At 49.0% G+C, this 16,407-nt stretch overlaps 1 protein-coding gene and 1 pseudogene across 1 annotated transcript; one reads left to right on the top strand and one right to left on the bottom strand.

Moving 5' to 3' along the window:
* Window positions 1-3,126: 3,126 nt before the first annotated feature.
* Rhbdd2 (rhomboid domain containing 2) lies at window positions 3,127-15,233 on the bottom strand. Its single transcript, XM_085837273.1, has 4 exons — window positions 14,987-15,233; window positions 10,905-11,312; window positions 7,920-8,070; window positions 3,127-4,237 (listed from the first exon to the last, which is right to left on the bottom strand). The coding sequence occupies exons 1-4, from the start codon at window positions 15,162-15,164 to the stop codon at window positions 3,889-3,891; spliced, it is 1,086 nt and encodes a 361-aa protein (XP_085693399.1). The 5' UTR covers window positions 15,165-15,233; the 3' UTR covers window positions 3,127-3,888.
* Window positions 9,766-10,147, top strand: LOC147005368 (large ribosomal subunit protein uL29 pseudogene; annotated as a pseudogene).
* Window positions 15,234-16,407: the final 1,174 nt, after the last annotated feature.

Genomic DNA, 16,407 nt, shown 5'->3' with positions numbered 1-16,407 from the left:
TGGTAAGCCGCACAAATTGATGTCTGCAAGCCCTCTCTCTGGCTGGTTGGTCCCGCCTTGACTGGGGATGAGGCATGAGTTGAGGGGACAGAGGCTTCAGCATTCCCTTAGGCTGAATAAACAGAAGTCAAAGTTTTTCCTTTCCTGGAACGGTTAGAAGACTATGCATCCCCAAATCCCTGGTTCTCGAAATCCTCCTGCCTCATCTTCCCTACGGTTGGGATTAAAGAGTCCCCCACTGTAGCAGGTGAAGGGAATACTTTTTCCTTCTTCAGTGCTGGGATGAGACTTGCCTTTCCAGATAGGTCATTAGATCATATACCGACATTCTCAGTCGTACCCGTGGTATATGGGTGTGTCTGTGCACTTGTGGGTGTGCTCACTAATTAGATCATATACCGACATTCTCAGTCCCGTGGCAACTCTCTCGTACCCGTGGTATATGGGTATGTCTGTGCACTTGTGGGTGTGCTCACTAATGTGGGCACTCGAGGCCAGAAGCCAATATAGGGATGTCTCCAATTGATCTTCACAAACAGGGCTGCTCACTGAACTTGGAACTTATGGTTCTGGCTAGGCTGGCCAACCAGCTAGCTCCAGGAATCCAACTCCTGGCACCGGGTTGCAGAGACACAAGGCCATGCCTTTTTTTTTTTTTTTTTTTTTTAAATGGAGGTGTGGGGAATCCGAAGTCAGGTCTCCATGCTTGAGCGGCAAGCACTTTACTCACTGAGCCATCTTCCCAGCACCTTTATTTATTTATCCACTCCCTCACTAGTCTGAGCAGCCAGGGCAGGGCCACCTAGACTTTGACAAATATTTATTGCGTGGCACACCTGTACCCGTGTCCCCAGTACATATTTCATGGCATGTCTCTGACCGCAGCCTGGGGCCAGGCAGACTCAGCCATGATTTGCAGACATGGGACACATGATTTGGCAAATGAGGGAAGGCTGGGATCCCCCAGGTGTCTTGTGAAACACATGTGTCTGAAGGTTATCTCCACAGAGACAAAGTCATAGCTCAGTCCAATCTGCAAACTCCTCTCTCCAGGGAAGGTCATTTTCTGGGCCTAGAAGAGGGGAAAGATTCCATCCACTGAGGTATCACCTCAGAGCCCCAGGGAGGTTGGTCTGCAGTGAAACCTAGGCAAAGGCTGCTTCTGAAGGCAAGGAGAGAGGCTCTGAGAAACAGATGTTTCCACTTGGGTGGAGCTTCAGGCTGCCTGTGCACTGGTTCCAGATCACACAAAGGCCCAGGGAATGGAGATCTAGGGACAGCCCATCAGTGTGGGGCAGTAGGAAGCTAGAATCCAGCTCTGCATTGTCTGTTACCAATCCCTCTGCATCCCTGGAGCCCATCGGTAAAGGCAGCAACTAGGTCACACAGGAGGACCTGACAATTCTCACAGCCCAGTCGCCAGGGAACCTGGGTGCTTGGTGTTCACAGCTCTAGCCAGTGAGTCACCCTATGTAGGAAGAAACCAAGGACACACAAGCCTATCTACAGAGTGGAAGGACCTTGCCTAAGAGCCCACATCTGGCTGTATTCAGGAAGTGCCACTGAGATGCCAGACGTGGCTGCAGTCCAAAGCTCCCGGTCCCACCAGTTTCCAGCTGTGTCCTTACTGAGGCCTAGATACACCTGGTTCCTTGGCTATAGACTCAAGTCTCCTAATCCACATCCGGCAGTGCCAATCTTACTCATGTCATACTGGCCTGCTTGCCAGTGGGTTTCAAAGACCACTTGGCTGTGCCCATCTTCAGACTACCCACTCTGGAGGGGTGGGCTTGTGGTCAGCAATCACCTGTAGTGGAATACTTAGGGCCCTGTAGTGGCTATTCCTGGTTGTCAACTTGACTATATCTGGAATGAACTACAATCCAGAATTGGAAGGCTCACCAGTGATCCTAACCTGGAGGCTGGGAGATAGAATTTTCTGATCTGGATCTTAGTATGGAGATCTTGAAGCATAGTGGCTATGGATGGATTCCAGAAGATTAAGACAGGGAGATCTCCGAGTTCAAGGTCATCTGGAATTAAAGGTGTGGTGGCATACACCTTTAACCTGGCTATACCTTCTGCTAGAGACCATACAACGACATTGGAAGAAGGGAGTCACACTTTTGCCTGCTTGCCGTGTGGGACCGAGCAACTGTTAGATCCTTGGACTACTGAACCATTGTTGGGAATTGGACTGCAGACGGTAAGTCATCAATAAATTCCTTTACTATATAGAGACTATCTATAAATTCTGTGACTCTACAGAACCCTGACTAATACAGGCCCCTCAGAGGCAGCCCAGAGCTCCTGGACATGAAGGCCATAATGCCATATCTAAAATACCTTGTGATACCATGGCTTTGCTTTTAAGTACTGGAGATGAAACCCAGGGCCACTTGCATGCTTGGCAGGTACTCTATCACTAAGCCACCTCCCATCTCTACCCCTGGAACTGGTCATGTAGTCCAGGCTGACTTTAGATATCTACCTAAGTGCCCTGCCTCCCAAGCGATGGGATTAAAGGCATGTGCCACCATGCTCAGCTTATTTTTACTAAAAAGAAAACTCTTTTACTATTTCCGTACCTGGCTTTCTATTATTTTTAGAGACAGGGTCTCACTTTGTAGCCTTGGATATCCTGGAACTCAGTACATAGACCAGGCTGGCTTCAAACTCAGATCCACTGTCTCTGCCTCCTACATGGTGAGATTAAAGGCATGTGCCACCATGCTCAGTTTATTTTTTTATTTTTTTTGGTTTTTCGAGACAGGGTTTCTCTGTGTAGCCCTGGCTGTCCTGGAACTCACTCTGTAGACCAGGCTGGCCTCAGAAATCTGCCTGCCTCTGCCTCCCGAGTGCTGGGATTAAAGGCGTGCGCCACCATGCCCGGCTCTCAGTTTATTTTTACTAAAAAGAAAATTCTTTTATGAGACAGTCTCTCATTCACTTGCTGTACCCATCTCTGGGTTTATTAACTCTTGACTTCACTGTCCCCACCCAGCCCATCAGGTCCTCACTGCAGACCACTGAGCAGTCGACAGACTGGAACCTGATTCAGGCTCCTCACAGCTTTTTGGTGTCACACTTGCCCTGGACTGAACACAGTACGCCACACACCACTGGCAGGTTGGAGGCTGGTTTTTATACAGAGGTGACTCACGGGGAGGATCACCAGCCTGCTGCTGCAGGTCACCAGTCAGGCAGAAGTCCCATCAGCCATGGCTGCGGGGAAGACGATGTTACACGGATTGCCTGGTACAGTCACACCAGACACAAGCAAGGACCCATGGGCACTGAGCAGGGCTGGATGGGTAGGATGGCAAGAGTCCCTGGCAGTCGATAACCACACCTTCTTGACACTGGATTAGGAATCAAGAAGCCCAGCAGTTGGAGCCTCTAGACCCCATGATATACCTGCCCAGGGGGCTAGCCTAAAACCCTCTGTGTAGCTGGGGCTGAGATTACAGGTCTGTCTTACCACCCAGTTTCTACTTTTTAGAGCTGCCTTGAGGTGAAAAGACACAGATACAGGGACATTTATCAAAGTACTCTTCAGAGCTGGCACACAGAGGCATCTAATTAGTAATTCTTTTTTGTTTTGTGGAGCTGAGGACTCAGGGCCTTAATTATGCTAAGTAAGCACTCTACCACAGAGCCCCAGTCCCAGCCGTTATTATTCATTCTGAGACAGGGTTTTGTTATACATAGCCTAGGCTGGCCTTGAATTTACTCTGGAGCCCAGACAGACCTTGACCTTTTACCCATTGGCCTTAACCCCCAAGCAGCTGGGATGACAGGCTGGCATGCCCCGGCTTCAATAAATAATTCCTAAATTCTCAGAACCTTCCTCTGTCCAACAAGGTGGAAGTCGCCCCTGCAGACTGGTTAGGGCATGGCTACCTTGGAAGACTCCTTGGAGCCTGTAGCCCCTGGGGTACCCAGGACCCCTGAATACACAGTGCCAGGACAGCTGATAGGGGAGGGAGGCTGTACCCCCTGGGAGGTCCCTGCAGAAGCTGGGTACACACTGGAGGCATTGGGGTTAGGACCAAAGTGGTTCTGCACATAGCACAGGCCGGACGCAGGCTGGTATGGAGGTAGGCTGGGCATGTGGCCAGGAGGCCAGGAGGCCAGTTTCTGGCCACTGGCATGCTGCATCTGGGTGACAGGGTAACTTGGAGTCAGATGAGGGTGGCAACTCTGTGTGGGGTAGGAGCCAGGTGCAGGGTTCAGCCTGGAAAGGAATAAGAGAAGACAGTGACTCTCTGATAGGGACAAGGTACACAGCGCCAAGTCCTGAGGTAACAGCAGGGGTGGGACCATAGCCAGCACCAGGTTTCAATTCAAGGAAGAAGAAAGACTGACTTTGGGAGTTGGGGGACAGGGTTTCCTCTGGCTTAGACATCGTTGAATTCCCGGTGTAGATAAGAATGACCTGGAACTGTGGCTCCTACCCGTATCCTCAGAACATTTAGATTACAGGCATGGTGGGGCAATACAGGCATGTCTGGCTGTGCAGTGCTCAGGATGAAATTCAGGAATTCATGCATACTGGACTGTACTGGCTGGTTTGTGTCAACTTGACACAGCTGGAGTTATCACAGAGAAAGGAGCTTCAGTTGAGGAAATGCCTCCATGAGATCCAACTGTAAGGCATTTTCTCAATTAGTGATCAAGGGAGAAAGGCCCCTTGTGGGTGGTGCCATCTCTGGGCTGGTAATCTTGGTTCTATAAGAGAGCAGGCTGAGCAAGCCAGGGGAAGCAAGCCAGTAAGGAACATCCCTCCATGGCCTCTGCATCAGCTCCTACTTCCTGACCTGCTTGAGTTCCAGTCCTGACTTCCTTTGGTGATGAACACCAGTATGGAAGTGCAAGCCGAATAAACCCTTTCCTCCCCAACTTGCTTCTTGCTCATGTTTGTGCAGGAATAGAAACCCTGACTAAGACATGGACACTAGTCTAAGCTGCTCTGTGAGGATTCTCAGCTCTGTGAGAAAGCTCTAAGAAAACAGCATTGAGAGTCTTGTGACCTCAGTTTCTTCAAAACAGAATTGCTCCTGGAATGTGTTTCCATGTTCCTCCCGTGTAGCAGACAGAAGTGAGCTCACTTCAGTTGTTAGTCATGTGCTGTACGTAACAACGGTTTTTTACCACGTGAGGCTTGCCCTTGTGATTGGACACCTTACTCACGTGGCTCTTCTCAGCACTCAGAGTATAAATGGTCTGATGCCCTGAATAAAGGTGGCTGTTACGTGAGACTAGTCCTTTAGGCGCCACTCCCCAGGTTCACACCACCACCTAGAGATGCAAACAGCCACACAAACAAACAAAAATTAAAAATATAAAAACAGGAGGCTGGAGAGATGGCTCAGCTTAGCACCGACTGCTCTTCTGAAGGTTCTGAGTTCAAATCCCAGCAACCACATGGTGGCTCACAACCATCTGTAATGAGATGGGATGCCCTCTTCCAGTGTCTGAAGACAGCTACAGTGTACTTACATATAAATAAATCTTTAAAATATATATATTAAAAAAATTATTTTCCTGCCAGGCAGTGATGGCGCATGCCTTTAATCCCAGCACTCGGGAGGCAGAGGCAGGCAGATTTCTGAGTTGAGGCCAGCCTGGTCTACAAAGTGAGTTCTAAGATAGCCAAGGCTACACAGAAAAACCCTGTCTGGAAGAAACCAAAAACCACCAACCAACCAACCAAAAACCAACCAACCAAACATTTCCCGTTGGGGCTGGAGAATGGCTCAGTAGTGGAGCACTTGCTTAGTATGAACCAAGCACCACTTCTATCCCAGCCCAACTCCTGCTTCTGGGGGCGCTTCTCTCTCTCTCCCTCCCGCTCCCTTGCTCTTGTGAGACAGGATCTCACTATATTGTCTTGCTTGGTGTACAACTCTCTATGGAGACTAGGCTGGCCTCAAACTCACAGAGATCTGCCTGCATCTGTCTCCCTAGTGTTGGGAATAAAAGATGTGCATTACAATAGTACCCACCCAGCCTTCTTAAAATTATTTTCCGTGTGTGTGTGTGTGTGTGTGTGTGAGAGAGAGAGAGAGAGAGAGATTGAGAGAGAGAGAGAGATGTTGCAGAGAACTTCCAGAGGTCCTTTCTTTCCTTCTACTGTGTGGGTTCCAGGGACGTACCTCAGGCTCTCAGACTTGGTGGCAGATGTCCTTATCCATGAAGCCATCTTGTGGGTATCTTTTCTCTATTTTTAATAAACTGTCTCTAGATTTTATTATAGCAACAAACCACTCAAACTGTAAGCCAGACCAACCTTGTGAACAAGAGCAATTGTAAACAAAACAACCCACAGGGCTGCTTACTAAAATAAACACGTGTTCTGCCAGGATGTTCTTGGTGCCTGTTAGGACACCTGAAACATCATGTTCTGTTCTGATACCGCAGCCAATCTTGGCAACCAGCCACCATTAGCCACATGAGGACCAGAAGGAACCCAGAGCACTCCCCAGCCCACGTGTCCGGGCTCAGACCCGGCACAGGTGACAAAGCTGCTCAGGGGCAAGTGTAACTCAGAGTAGAACTGTTTCCTGGGTCCCCAGGACAGCTCCTTTACCAGGAGAGTGCAAGCTGGGGCTTCTGCCCTACTCCATGGCTGTTCAGCACCGGAGAGCTGGGAGAGGTGGAAAAGGCAGAGCCAGCTCCTCCTTCCTCAGCAAGGCCCTTCTCTGGGAGGCAGCACAGACAGAAAGTGTTAGACTGTAGAGTCTCGGAGGGGACACAAGCTGAAAATAACACAAGTGGCTGAGGCAGTATGGGAAAGGGGGACTTGTAGGCTGGAGACCCTAGGTCACCCCAGATTCTTCCCTGGACTCCGTGCTACCTGGGAACATAGGTCCTCTCTGGCCTCCTCTATAAAGTGTAAAACCCCATAAGTTCTGGTGGCTTGCCTATCAGTTTTTAAGAGCAAACAAGCTCAGACAGGAAAAAATGTCAGCCTTACCTGCTTTCATATGGGAGCCACGAAACTCTCCTTTCAAGTCTCCTGCCCTATCACCTACTGAGCACTGTCTAAACATGGCCAACTGCCATAGCCCAGTGCTACCCACAGTGCTTGCTGACTAAGCAGTGTGAAGACTATTACCTATCCATAGATCACTCAGAATCACATGCAAGTGTCTTTGGCCACTCAGGCTTGTTTCCCCTCCCCCGCCCCCCCAACTCCCCCACATAGGGCAGCAGCCAGTGTTCAGAAGATATTTGTGCACAGGTTTTCTTTCCTGATTTGCAGTGCTAGAACCCAAGGGTTCATGTGAATTAGGCAGGGGTTCCACCACTGAGCCACGCCCCCAGCCCCTCCCTGGGGGATTCTAGGCAGGAGCTCTACCACTGAGCCATGCCCCCAGACCCTCCCTGGGAGATTCTAGGCAGGGGCTCTACCACTGAGCCACACTTCCAGCCCCTCCCTGGGGGATTCTAGGCAGGGTTTCCACCACTGAGCCACACCCCCAGCCCCTCCCTGGGGGATTCTAGGCAGGGGTTCCACCACTGAGCCACGCCCCCAGCCCCTCCCTGGGGGGTTCTAGGCTGGGGAATTTATGCTGAACTAGAACTACAACCCTTAGTTGCACATAGTTGAGAACCTGTTCCTCGCCTCTATCCTCCAAGGTGAACCAGCCACACCTTCATTGGCTCTGCAGTTGCTCTTAGAAGGAGAGTGAGAGCTGATTGTGGGCTTCTATTTACAGCCTGGTATCAGAGATGTATAGACAGGAGTTCAAAGACAACCCTGGCTATCTATGACACTGACTTACAAAACCAAAGGCAAAGGTGGGTGGTTGCAAATCAGTAGAGCACCTGACACAAGTGCGAAAGGCCTTGGGTCCTGCCCCCATCACTGAAACTGACCATGCAACTAAACGGTGAGGGAATCTATCACTTACCTACGGCTCTGGGCTGCTCTTCTTTCGGCAGAAGAACCTGAGATGTACTTGAACAAGGGAATCCTCCTCATGAGGCTGAAGGGGAACTTCTGATCAAGCTTCAGGGCTACTCGCTCAGAGAGGTCGAGGGAGTAGCAGTAGGTGAGGCCATCTGAGGTGGTGTATTAAGTAAAACTGAAGGCAGCAGGAGGGAGGGAGGCCGCTGACATGCCCTACAAGGACCTGGCCCCTGGGAGGCACAGGTGTGTGCCAGTCTCTGCAGAGAGCTGAACCTCACAGGGAACAACGCCATGTGTGATGTGTGTTAGAATCCCCTCCAACCACAGCCGTTAGTCACAAGACAGTCTTAATATTATGCAGAGACTGGTGCAGTCCTAGACTTTTGCTCCAAATCAAAGGTGCCCTGCCTCATATGGCCTTTTGTGGAGGGAGGAGGGAGGTGCGTAGCCCAGTCTGGCCTCAAACCCCCAAGCACTGAGATTCTGAGGCATGCACCACCACCACGTTTCAATGTGGCTTCTCCCGAAGCATCTTCTTACTGTGGTCATCACCTCTGTGGTCCATTATTGCCTGCATAGCTACAGAGCTACAACCATCTCATACGCCCTTCAACAAATATTAATTTCACTTCCTTTCTATGTATGTACGTACATATGGGTATGAGTGTGCCACAGTGTGTGTGTGTGTGTGTGTGAGGAGGTTTGAAGAACAACTTTATGAAATTGGAATCAACTCTCCTTCCACCATGAAGGTCCCAGGGATTGAACTCAGGCTGTCAGGCTTGGCAGCCATATCAAGCATCTGTTTCCTGCCTGCACAGGTTGAGTTCTCCTTATCCAAACCAATCTGGGTGAAAGAGCTCAGGGCTTACAGGGTTATTTGAAAATCCACAGGTTTCACCTGTGCCTCAGCAGCCTGAGTTACAGACTTGGGGGGCATCCACTGACTTCCATTTACAGAGACAGCTAAGGTACAGAGTGTTCGTGTCATGTTAAGACTCAAGGCGGTGCAGATTTTGAAGCACCTGGGTCTCAGAATTCCTAATTAGGGAGGCTCAATCTTTAATAAATGCCAGAGAAGGCAGTGCTAGCGATGCCACTTAGTAGGCAATGACCAGGCTGATGTACTGGAGGGTCAAAGTTGGATCCCCAGCCCTGCCTAAAAATGACCAAGGCTGTAGTCCCAGCTACTCCAGAGGATGCTAGAGATTAGGGCTTTACTCCTCTGCCTCAGGCAGCTCCAGCCCCAAGTAGGCTACCTTACTCAGAACTCTAAGAGGCAAGCTGGGTGTGGTGCGTATACCTACAACTTTAATCCCAACACTGAGGAGGAGGTAGCAGATTGACAGGAGTTTGAGAGCAGTCTGGCTTATACAGTGAGTTCCAGGTCATCCAGGGCTACATAGTGAGGTCCCATCTCAAAAAGAAGTTACCTTTTGAGGACCGGGGATCTAAAGATAGCTCTGTAGTTAAGAGTGCAAATTGCTATTCTAGAGGACCCAAGTTCAGTTCCCACCATGCACACGGAGCTCACCACCACCCCTAACTCCTGTTCTAGGGGAACCTGCCACCCTTTTCTGACCTCCTCAAGTACCAGCACGCAGGTGCACGTATCCATAGACTTACTCATAAATAAATTGTAAAATAAAGAAAAAAAAGAGGAAAGTGCACACCAAGAAGTTTGTAACTGGGGTGTGGCACCAAGTGTGGTGGTGAGCCAGCAGTCTTAGCGCTCAGGAGACTGAGGTGGGTCCTAAGCTTGAGGCCAGCCTCAGCCTTACAGCGACTCTCCTCTGAGATAAAGAAAATCAAGGGCGCTCTCGAACCAAGTGGCTTCAGCTGTGAACAACGCTGAAATGACCAAGATTAAGGCTCGAGACCTGTGCAACAAGAAGAAGGAGGAGCTGTTGAAACAACTGGACGATCTGAAGGTGGAACTGTCCCAGCTTTGGGTGGCCAAAGTGACAGGCGGTGCCGCGTCCAAGCTCTCCAAGATACGGAGTTGTTTGCAAATCCATCACCTGAGTCCTCACTGTTATTAAACAGACTCAAAAAGAAAACCTCAGGAAATTCTACAAGGGCAAGAAATACAAGCCCCTGGACCTGTGACCCAAGAAGACTAGAGCCATGCGCCCCCGGCTCACCAAGCACGAGGAGAAGCTGAAGACCAAGAAGCAGCAGCGGAAAGAGCGGCTGTATCCTATGCGCAAGTATGCAGTCAAGGCCTAAGATGACAACGACAATAAAGTGCAAGACTGACTGCCAAAAAAAAAAGAAAAGAAAAGAAAAAGAAAATCAAGGGCGGAGATCTAGCTCAGTGGTCCTGCCTGTCAATCACACACACTGTCCTTAGCTTGATACTCTTCTCCCTGCAAACACAGACCAAAGTATCAACAAGTCCAAGTCTGTTTCTCGACCCTTCCACTGACATCAAGGTGATGGGTATGTCAGATTGGTCCAACCAACACTGCTGTGGAGGCCAGAGGCCCACCTCAGTGTTAGGGTTTCTCACTGGATCTGGAACGCACTGAACTAGGCTAGTCTGGTGGTCCGGTGAGCACTAGGGACTCACCTGTCTCTACCTCCTCAGTGCAGGGATTAGAGTCTAAGGTCCAGGGCTATGGCTTGTGTCCTCAAGTTCTCACAAGTGCGTGCCTAACTGAGGCAGCCATCTTCCTAGCCCTCTTCCAGCGAAACCTTACACTAAGGTTAGTTTCATATATTACACCTCAGTTAACAAAAAAAAAAAAAAAAAAGTCACACTGCTGCAATTAAGCCCAAACTGTTAAAGAGCTGAGCTGAGCTGAGCTGAGCTGGCCTGGGCAAGCAGCCGTATTTGCATTTTCCAGATGAGCTCTGGTCCAGAGGGGAGGAGAGCTGCCCAAGGCTCTCAGGTTCTCCATGCTGGAGCCCGAGCCCAGGTTGCTTGTCTAAGAGCCTAAGGCTGTGTACCTGACACCCCACAGCCCCCTCCCAGGAAGGATACAGGACAGGCCAATCAAAAGGCCAGAGACGTTACTGAGGAAGGAGGTCTGAGGGATGAGCCAGGAGGCACACAGCAGCAACCACGGCACAAGGACTGAAGGCACCACCACACCGAACACCAGGGCCCGCCTCATGCGAGAGCGGACCGAGGTGACTCCCAGCATGGCGAAAGCTACTGGGGTGAACCCTCTGGCATCCTCCACCTCCCCCAGCTTAGATAGTGAGGACACAGACTCAAATGACAGGTAGATGATGGCGGAGAAGACCGTAAAGATCAAGGTGAAGAAGCAATGGCGGACGGTGCCCACGGTCCTCTCGAAGTTGCCAGCAAAGCGCCAGATGATGATGGCGCCACAGAGCAGGGAGACTGGGTTCTCGTAGACGAAGATGTAGGTCACCAGCCTGTAAACTAAAGATGGGTTCGGGTTAGTGGTCCAGGGCTGAGCTGTTCCAACCAGGGGCAACCAGGTGCCAGGCCAGCTAGGAAGGGAGAACTGAAGCCGTCGGTCGGTAGGGAGCCTGACTAGCGTGCACAAAGCCCTGGGGCCCACCCCTAGCACTGTAGACTGCTCACACAGGAAGTGGTGCTGCACACTTATGGTGCCAGCACTCAGGAGGTAGACAGGAAGATCACACGTTCCAGGTCACTCTCGGCTACACTGGGAATTTAGAGCCAGCTTGGACTACATGGGATCCTGTCTCAAAAACCACAACAGGAAGCAAAAACACAAAAACAGAACAGGAAAGTGCCCATGATTCAAGGCATAAGTATATAATATAGTTTCTGTTCCTTCCTGGCCCTAGAGTCCTGGTTATCAAAACCAATCCCCATGATTCAAAGCATGAGCATATAATGTCGTCTCCATCCTTTCCCAGCCCTGAGGCAGGGGTTATTGAGACCAATTTCTAGGTGTGAAAAAGATACCTTTTGAAAACTGGAGTGGTTTCTGCACATGACAAATGCTTTATAACCCTGTTTTAGGTTTTCTTATTTATTTATTTTATTTATTTATATGAGTACACTGTAGCTGTCTTCAGACACACCAGAAGAGGGCATCAGATCTCATTACAGGTGGCTGTGAGCCATCATGTGGTTGCTGGGAATTGAACTCAGGACCTCTGGAAGAGCAGTCAGTGCTCTTACCCGCTGAGCCATCTCTCCAGCCCTAGGTTTTCTTTTAAAAAATTGTTTTTACTGTTGTGTATCTGTGCATGCTACTTGTATGTGGGTACCTGTGGAGGCCAGAAGAGGGGGTTGGGTCCCCCTGGAGCTGGAGTCACAGGCAGTTGTGAGCTGTGCCATGTGGAGTCCCGGGAACCAAACTTGGGTCCTCTGAAAGCAGCCAGCTCTCTTCTTAACCACTAAGCCATCTCTCCAGCCCTCCTCTGTTTAGATTTTAATACTGACCTACCTCACTAGGCAGTCTGAGGGTTAATTAATTGTGACAGCTTCAGGGTAGGCTGAGGGTCCCACTTAACACTCTTGGGTGGCAGTCTCCTTAGCTGTAATTCTGGCCTCTCCTTCCATAGAGGCTGTTCGGGGGAAGAAAAAAGGAACCATGAATTATAACGACCATAAAATTATAAAATTGTCATTAATAATTACATAGATTAAGTAAGAGTCTTCTTAAAGAGTGCTTTCCCAGTTTTATAGGGGCAGCCAAGATTTATATACCATAAAGTAGCAAGGAAAGCCCTTTTCTCTCTCTCTCTCTGCAGTGAGACAAGGTCTCCCTATTCAGCCCTGTCTGGTGTATACATTGCTGTGTAGATCAGGCTGGTTCCTGCTTCCTGGGGGCTGGGATTATAGGTGTAAGACTCCACATCTGGCCTCTTTTTGGGATACAAGGTTTTGATATGTAGCCCAGACCAGCTGCGAACTCACAATCTTCCTGCCTCAGCCTTTTGAGTGCTGGGACTACAAATGTCTGCCATATTTGGTTTATACGCTTCCCCCAAATACAAGTTATGGCTAACATACACACTTTATTTTTTTTTTTTTTGGTTTTTCGAGACAGGGTTTCTCTGTGTAGCCGTGGCTGTCCTGGAACTCACTCTGTAGCCCAGGCTGGCCTTGAACTCAGAAATCTGCCTGCCTCTGCCTCCCATTTTTTTTTTTTTTTTAAAGATTTCTTTATTATATGTAAGTACACTGTAGCTGTCTTCAGACACTCCAGAAGAGGGCGCCAGATCTCGTTGCGGATGGTTGTGAGCCACCATGTGGTTGCTGGGATTTGAACTCTGGACCTTCGGAAGAGCAGTCGGGTGCTCTTACCCACTGAGCTATCTCACCAGCCCCCAAGTTAAATTTTTATATGTCTTTATTTGTGGGTATATGGGAGTACATGATCAGAGAAAAACCTTCAGAAGTTCACCACGTAGGTTCCAGAGATCAGACCCTAGTTCTCACGATTGGTAGCAAGGTACTTACAGGGCTCTCTCTAATTTCTTTTTTGTTTTTGTGTGTGTGTGTGGGGGGGGGGTTGAGACAGGGTCTTATTATATAGCCCTGGTTGGCCTGGAACTCCCTATGGAGACCAGGCTGGCCTCACTCTCAAGAGAGCTGCCTGCTTCCGCCTGCCCAGTGCTGGGATTAAAGGTACTGTTTCTCTGCCTGTTCATGGAGCCCAGGCTCAGACAAATATGGTTAAGAGAGCATGGTGATGGGTGATGCATGTCTGTGTTCCAGTACTCAGAAGGGTGAGGCAAGAGGATCATGGATCTGAGGTTACCCTGGACTACATAATGAAGCCTGGCCATACTGGTGAAAATAAATAGCAAGACCCTTGTTTCAAAGTAAACAAAATGAAAACAAAAAACAAACAAATAAAACCAACAAAAAATAAACAAATAAAACCAACAAAAAATAAACAAAACAACAAAAACAAAAAACAAAAACCCAGAAAGAAAGAGTGCGTGCCTATCTACACTGGCATTTAGCTGACTGTAAGTGCTACCTGTATCCAACGAAAGGGGAAAAGAAAAATTTCAGCTTTAAGCAGGAAACCATAACATCCTGTCAGAATTATCTCCAGAAGTTTGGTTATTTGCTGGATATGTCCCAAATTGAAATTTTACTGGTAAATATGAAAAAATTCTATATACAACTCTAAGATTTAGGTAGCTGACGAGATGGGTCAACAGGCAGAGGTAGGTCCTGCCAATCCCAAAGACCCAAGTTTGATTCCCAGGACCCACATGGGTAAAGAAGAGAAAGACTCCGGTCAGGTTGTCCTCTGACCTTCACAAGAGTGCACACAAGCATATAAATAATGCGTCACATATGTATACATCTATCTAAAGACGTGGAGATTATATACCCAAAGCCCTAGTTTTAAATCACCATACTAAAAACAAAGTGCTGGGCTCCTATCTCAATATTATGATGTATTAGCTCTGCGAATCTCTGTATTCAACCTCAATTTCTGGTAAACAGGCAATTTAATATGGCCTGTCATGAAATCGCAGCGAGGATTACATGAAATGAACGCGCAGGCCTCTGTTAACGTTAGAAGCAACAGGGATTTCCCAGGAAAGAATGAGGAAGAAACAAAGACTAAGAATCCTGTCTTTTACAAAGGGATGATTACCAGACTTGATTAGTTTGAGAAATTTCTCTCCTCTGAGAAAACAAACACTTTACCAGCTCCTTCTGTGAGCTGGAATTAAGAGTCAGGATTAAGGTAAAGTCGCAGCAGAAAATTCTAGCGTCAAAAGGAAAAGCCATCCATTGGGGTGACAGTAGACAACTGTCACGATAAAGGTGAGAAACGTTTGGTTTGTTCCTGTGGGGCTCGGGCCGTCAGCAGATGGGGTTTGTGTTTATAAAACGTGAATAGCTTAGGAAGTGTGTTCACCCTCGAGATCAAAGAATGAATGGATCTGGGGTAACATGGAAGGGGGCGATTGTGGGTAGAGAAGGAGTTGGCGGAAATGATTTGGACAAGACATGCTGGCACTCCAAGTGGGGAGAATGGTGGTGGGCACGGAGGTCGGGGGTTGGCTGGCAGTGAGGCTGGAGATCAGGGACCGGGGAGTCTGCGGGCTGAGGAAGCACGCCATCCCCGCCCCGCCTCTGCTCACCTTGCCAGTTGCGCAGGGCCTCGGAGCGCAGAGACAGCCCCGAGGGCGCCAGAGGCGGCTGCAGCAGGAACAGGCGGGGGCCCGACACCAACAGCGAGAGCAGGGCGGTGAAGAATGTGGCGGAGGGCACCTCGGGACACGAGCACCAGAAGCGACTCGCGGGGCCCAGGGCCGCCATGGCCGCGAGCCCTTCTCGCGTGCCGCCTCGGCACTCCCCGCCTCCCTCCGCAATTTCCGCCTCCTTGCGCCGGTCTCCCCTGGCAACAGCGGAAGACTGGCCTCTCCTCAAGCACCGCCCCATGGGGGGAAGGCCCAATCCCGTGGAGCCCTCCGCCCTTACCCGCCCAAAGGAGGCCGGGAGTTGTAGTTCCAGCTTACCCACGGGTGTTGTGCGGGCTGCTGCCTCAGGAGTATTCTTGCCCAGACCTCAGCTTCCTTCTTCTTGATTTTTAATTAAAAACAAACAAACAAACAAACAAACAAAACCAAAAAATATTCGATTACATCTGTTTGAGTGTGAGAGAGGGACGGACATGTGCGTGCAACGCGCGTGGAGGGTAGATGAAAACTTAAAGGAGTTTGTCATCTCCTTCCACCTCTGGGTCCTGGGCATAGAACTTGGGTAATCAGGATTGGCAGCAGTGCCTTTACTCACTGAGTCATCTCTTTAGCCCTTTTTATTTTTCACTTTTTTTTTTTTTTTTTTTTAGATTTTATTTGCCTTTGGCTCAGTGAGAGAAGGTGTGGAGGTGCACATACAAACACCTTTACTCTCAGCCATCTCAAAAGCTCCCTTTAAAAATTTTAATCAGCCGGGCGTGGTGGCGCACGCCTTTAATCCCAGCACTCGGGAGGCAGAGGCAGGTGGATTTCTGAGTTCGAGGCCAGCCTGGGCTACAGAGTGAGTTCCAGGACAGCCACGACTACACAGAGAAACCCTGTCTCGAAAAACAAAAAAAATTAAAAAAAATAAAAAATTTTAATCAACCTATATTTATTATACCAAGTAATGGTTTCATTTTGGCATTTTCTTACATGTGTATAATGTACTTTGATCATATTTGATTGCGGCTCCATTACCCCCTCTTGCCTTCCCATCTTAGTTTCCCTTCTGCTTCCATGTTCCTTTCCTTTCCTTTTCTTTTCTTTCCTTTCCTTTCCTTTTCTTTTTTTCTCTTTTCTTTTTTTTAGAAATTTTTGTGACCCAGTGAGTTTCATTAAAGTCACTTGCAGGAGCAAATGTCTCTCCTCCCAACAACCATTAACTACTAGTAGATCCTCATTGAGGGAGAGGGGCCTTGAAAAACATTTCTTCCTCTTGCTTTTGGTTTTTACACAAATTTGACTCTGAACTCTGGGTCTCCATCTCCAGAAAGCAGGGATTTTAGATGTGCACCGCCTCCCTCAGTTTATGCAGTAAT

This window comes from Mus caroli, unplaced genomic scaffold (assembly GCF_978045245.1).
Source record: "Mus caroli unplaced genomic scaffold, Mus_caroli_1 scaffold_4, whole genome shotgun sequence".
NCBI classification, from domain to species: domain Eukaryota; kingdom Metazoa; phylum Chordata; class Mammalia; order Rodentia; family Muridae; genus Mus; species Mus caroli.
The sequence above is the reverse complement of the archived record's forward strand: the minus strand, read 5'-3'. Positions and strand labels throughout refer to the sequence as shown.

What these genes read in the sequence shown, in the direction of transcription:
- Rhbdd2 (XM_085837273.1), bottom strand. Translation starts at nt 15,164, where the DNA reads ATGGCGGCCCTGGGCCCCGCGAGTCGCTTCTGGTGCTCGTGTCCCGAG. An exon ending in CCTTTTGATTGGCCTGTCCT is followed by an intron (nt 8,071 to 10,904) that starts GTATCCTTCCTG and finishes ACACCACCTCAG; the next exon opens with ATGGCCTCACCTACTGCTAC. An exon ending in AGAGCAGCCCAGAGCCGTAG is followed by an intron (nt 4,238 to 7,919) that starts GTAAGTGATAGA and finishes ATTCCTTTCCAG; the next exon opens with GCTGAACCCTGCACCTGGCT.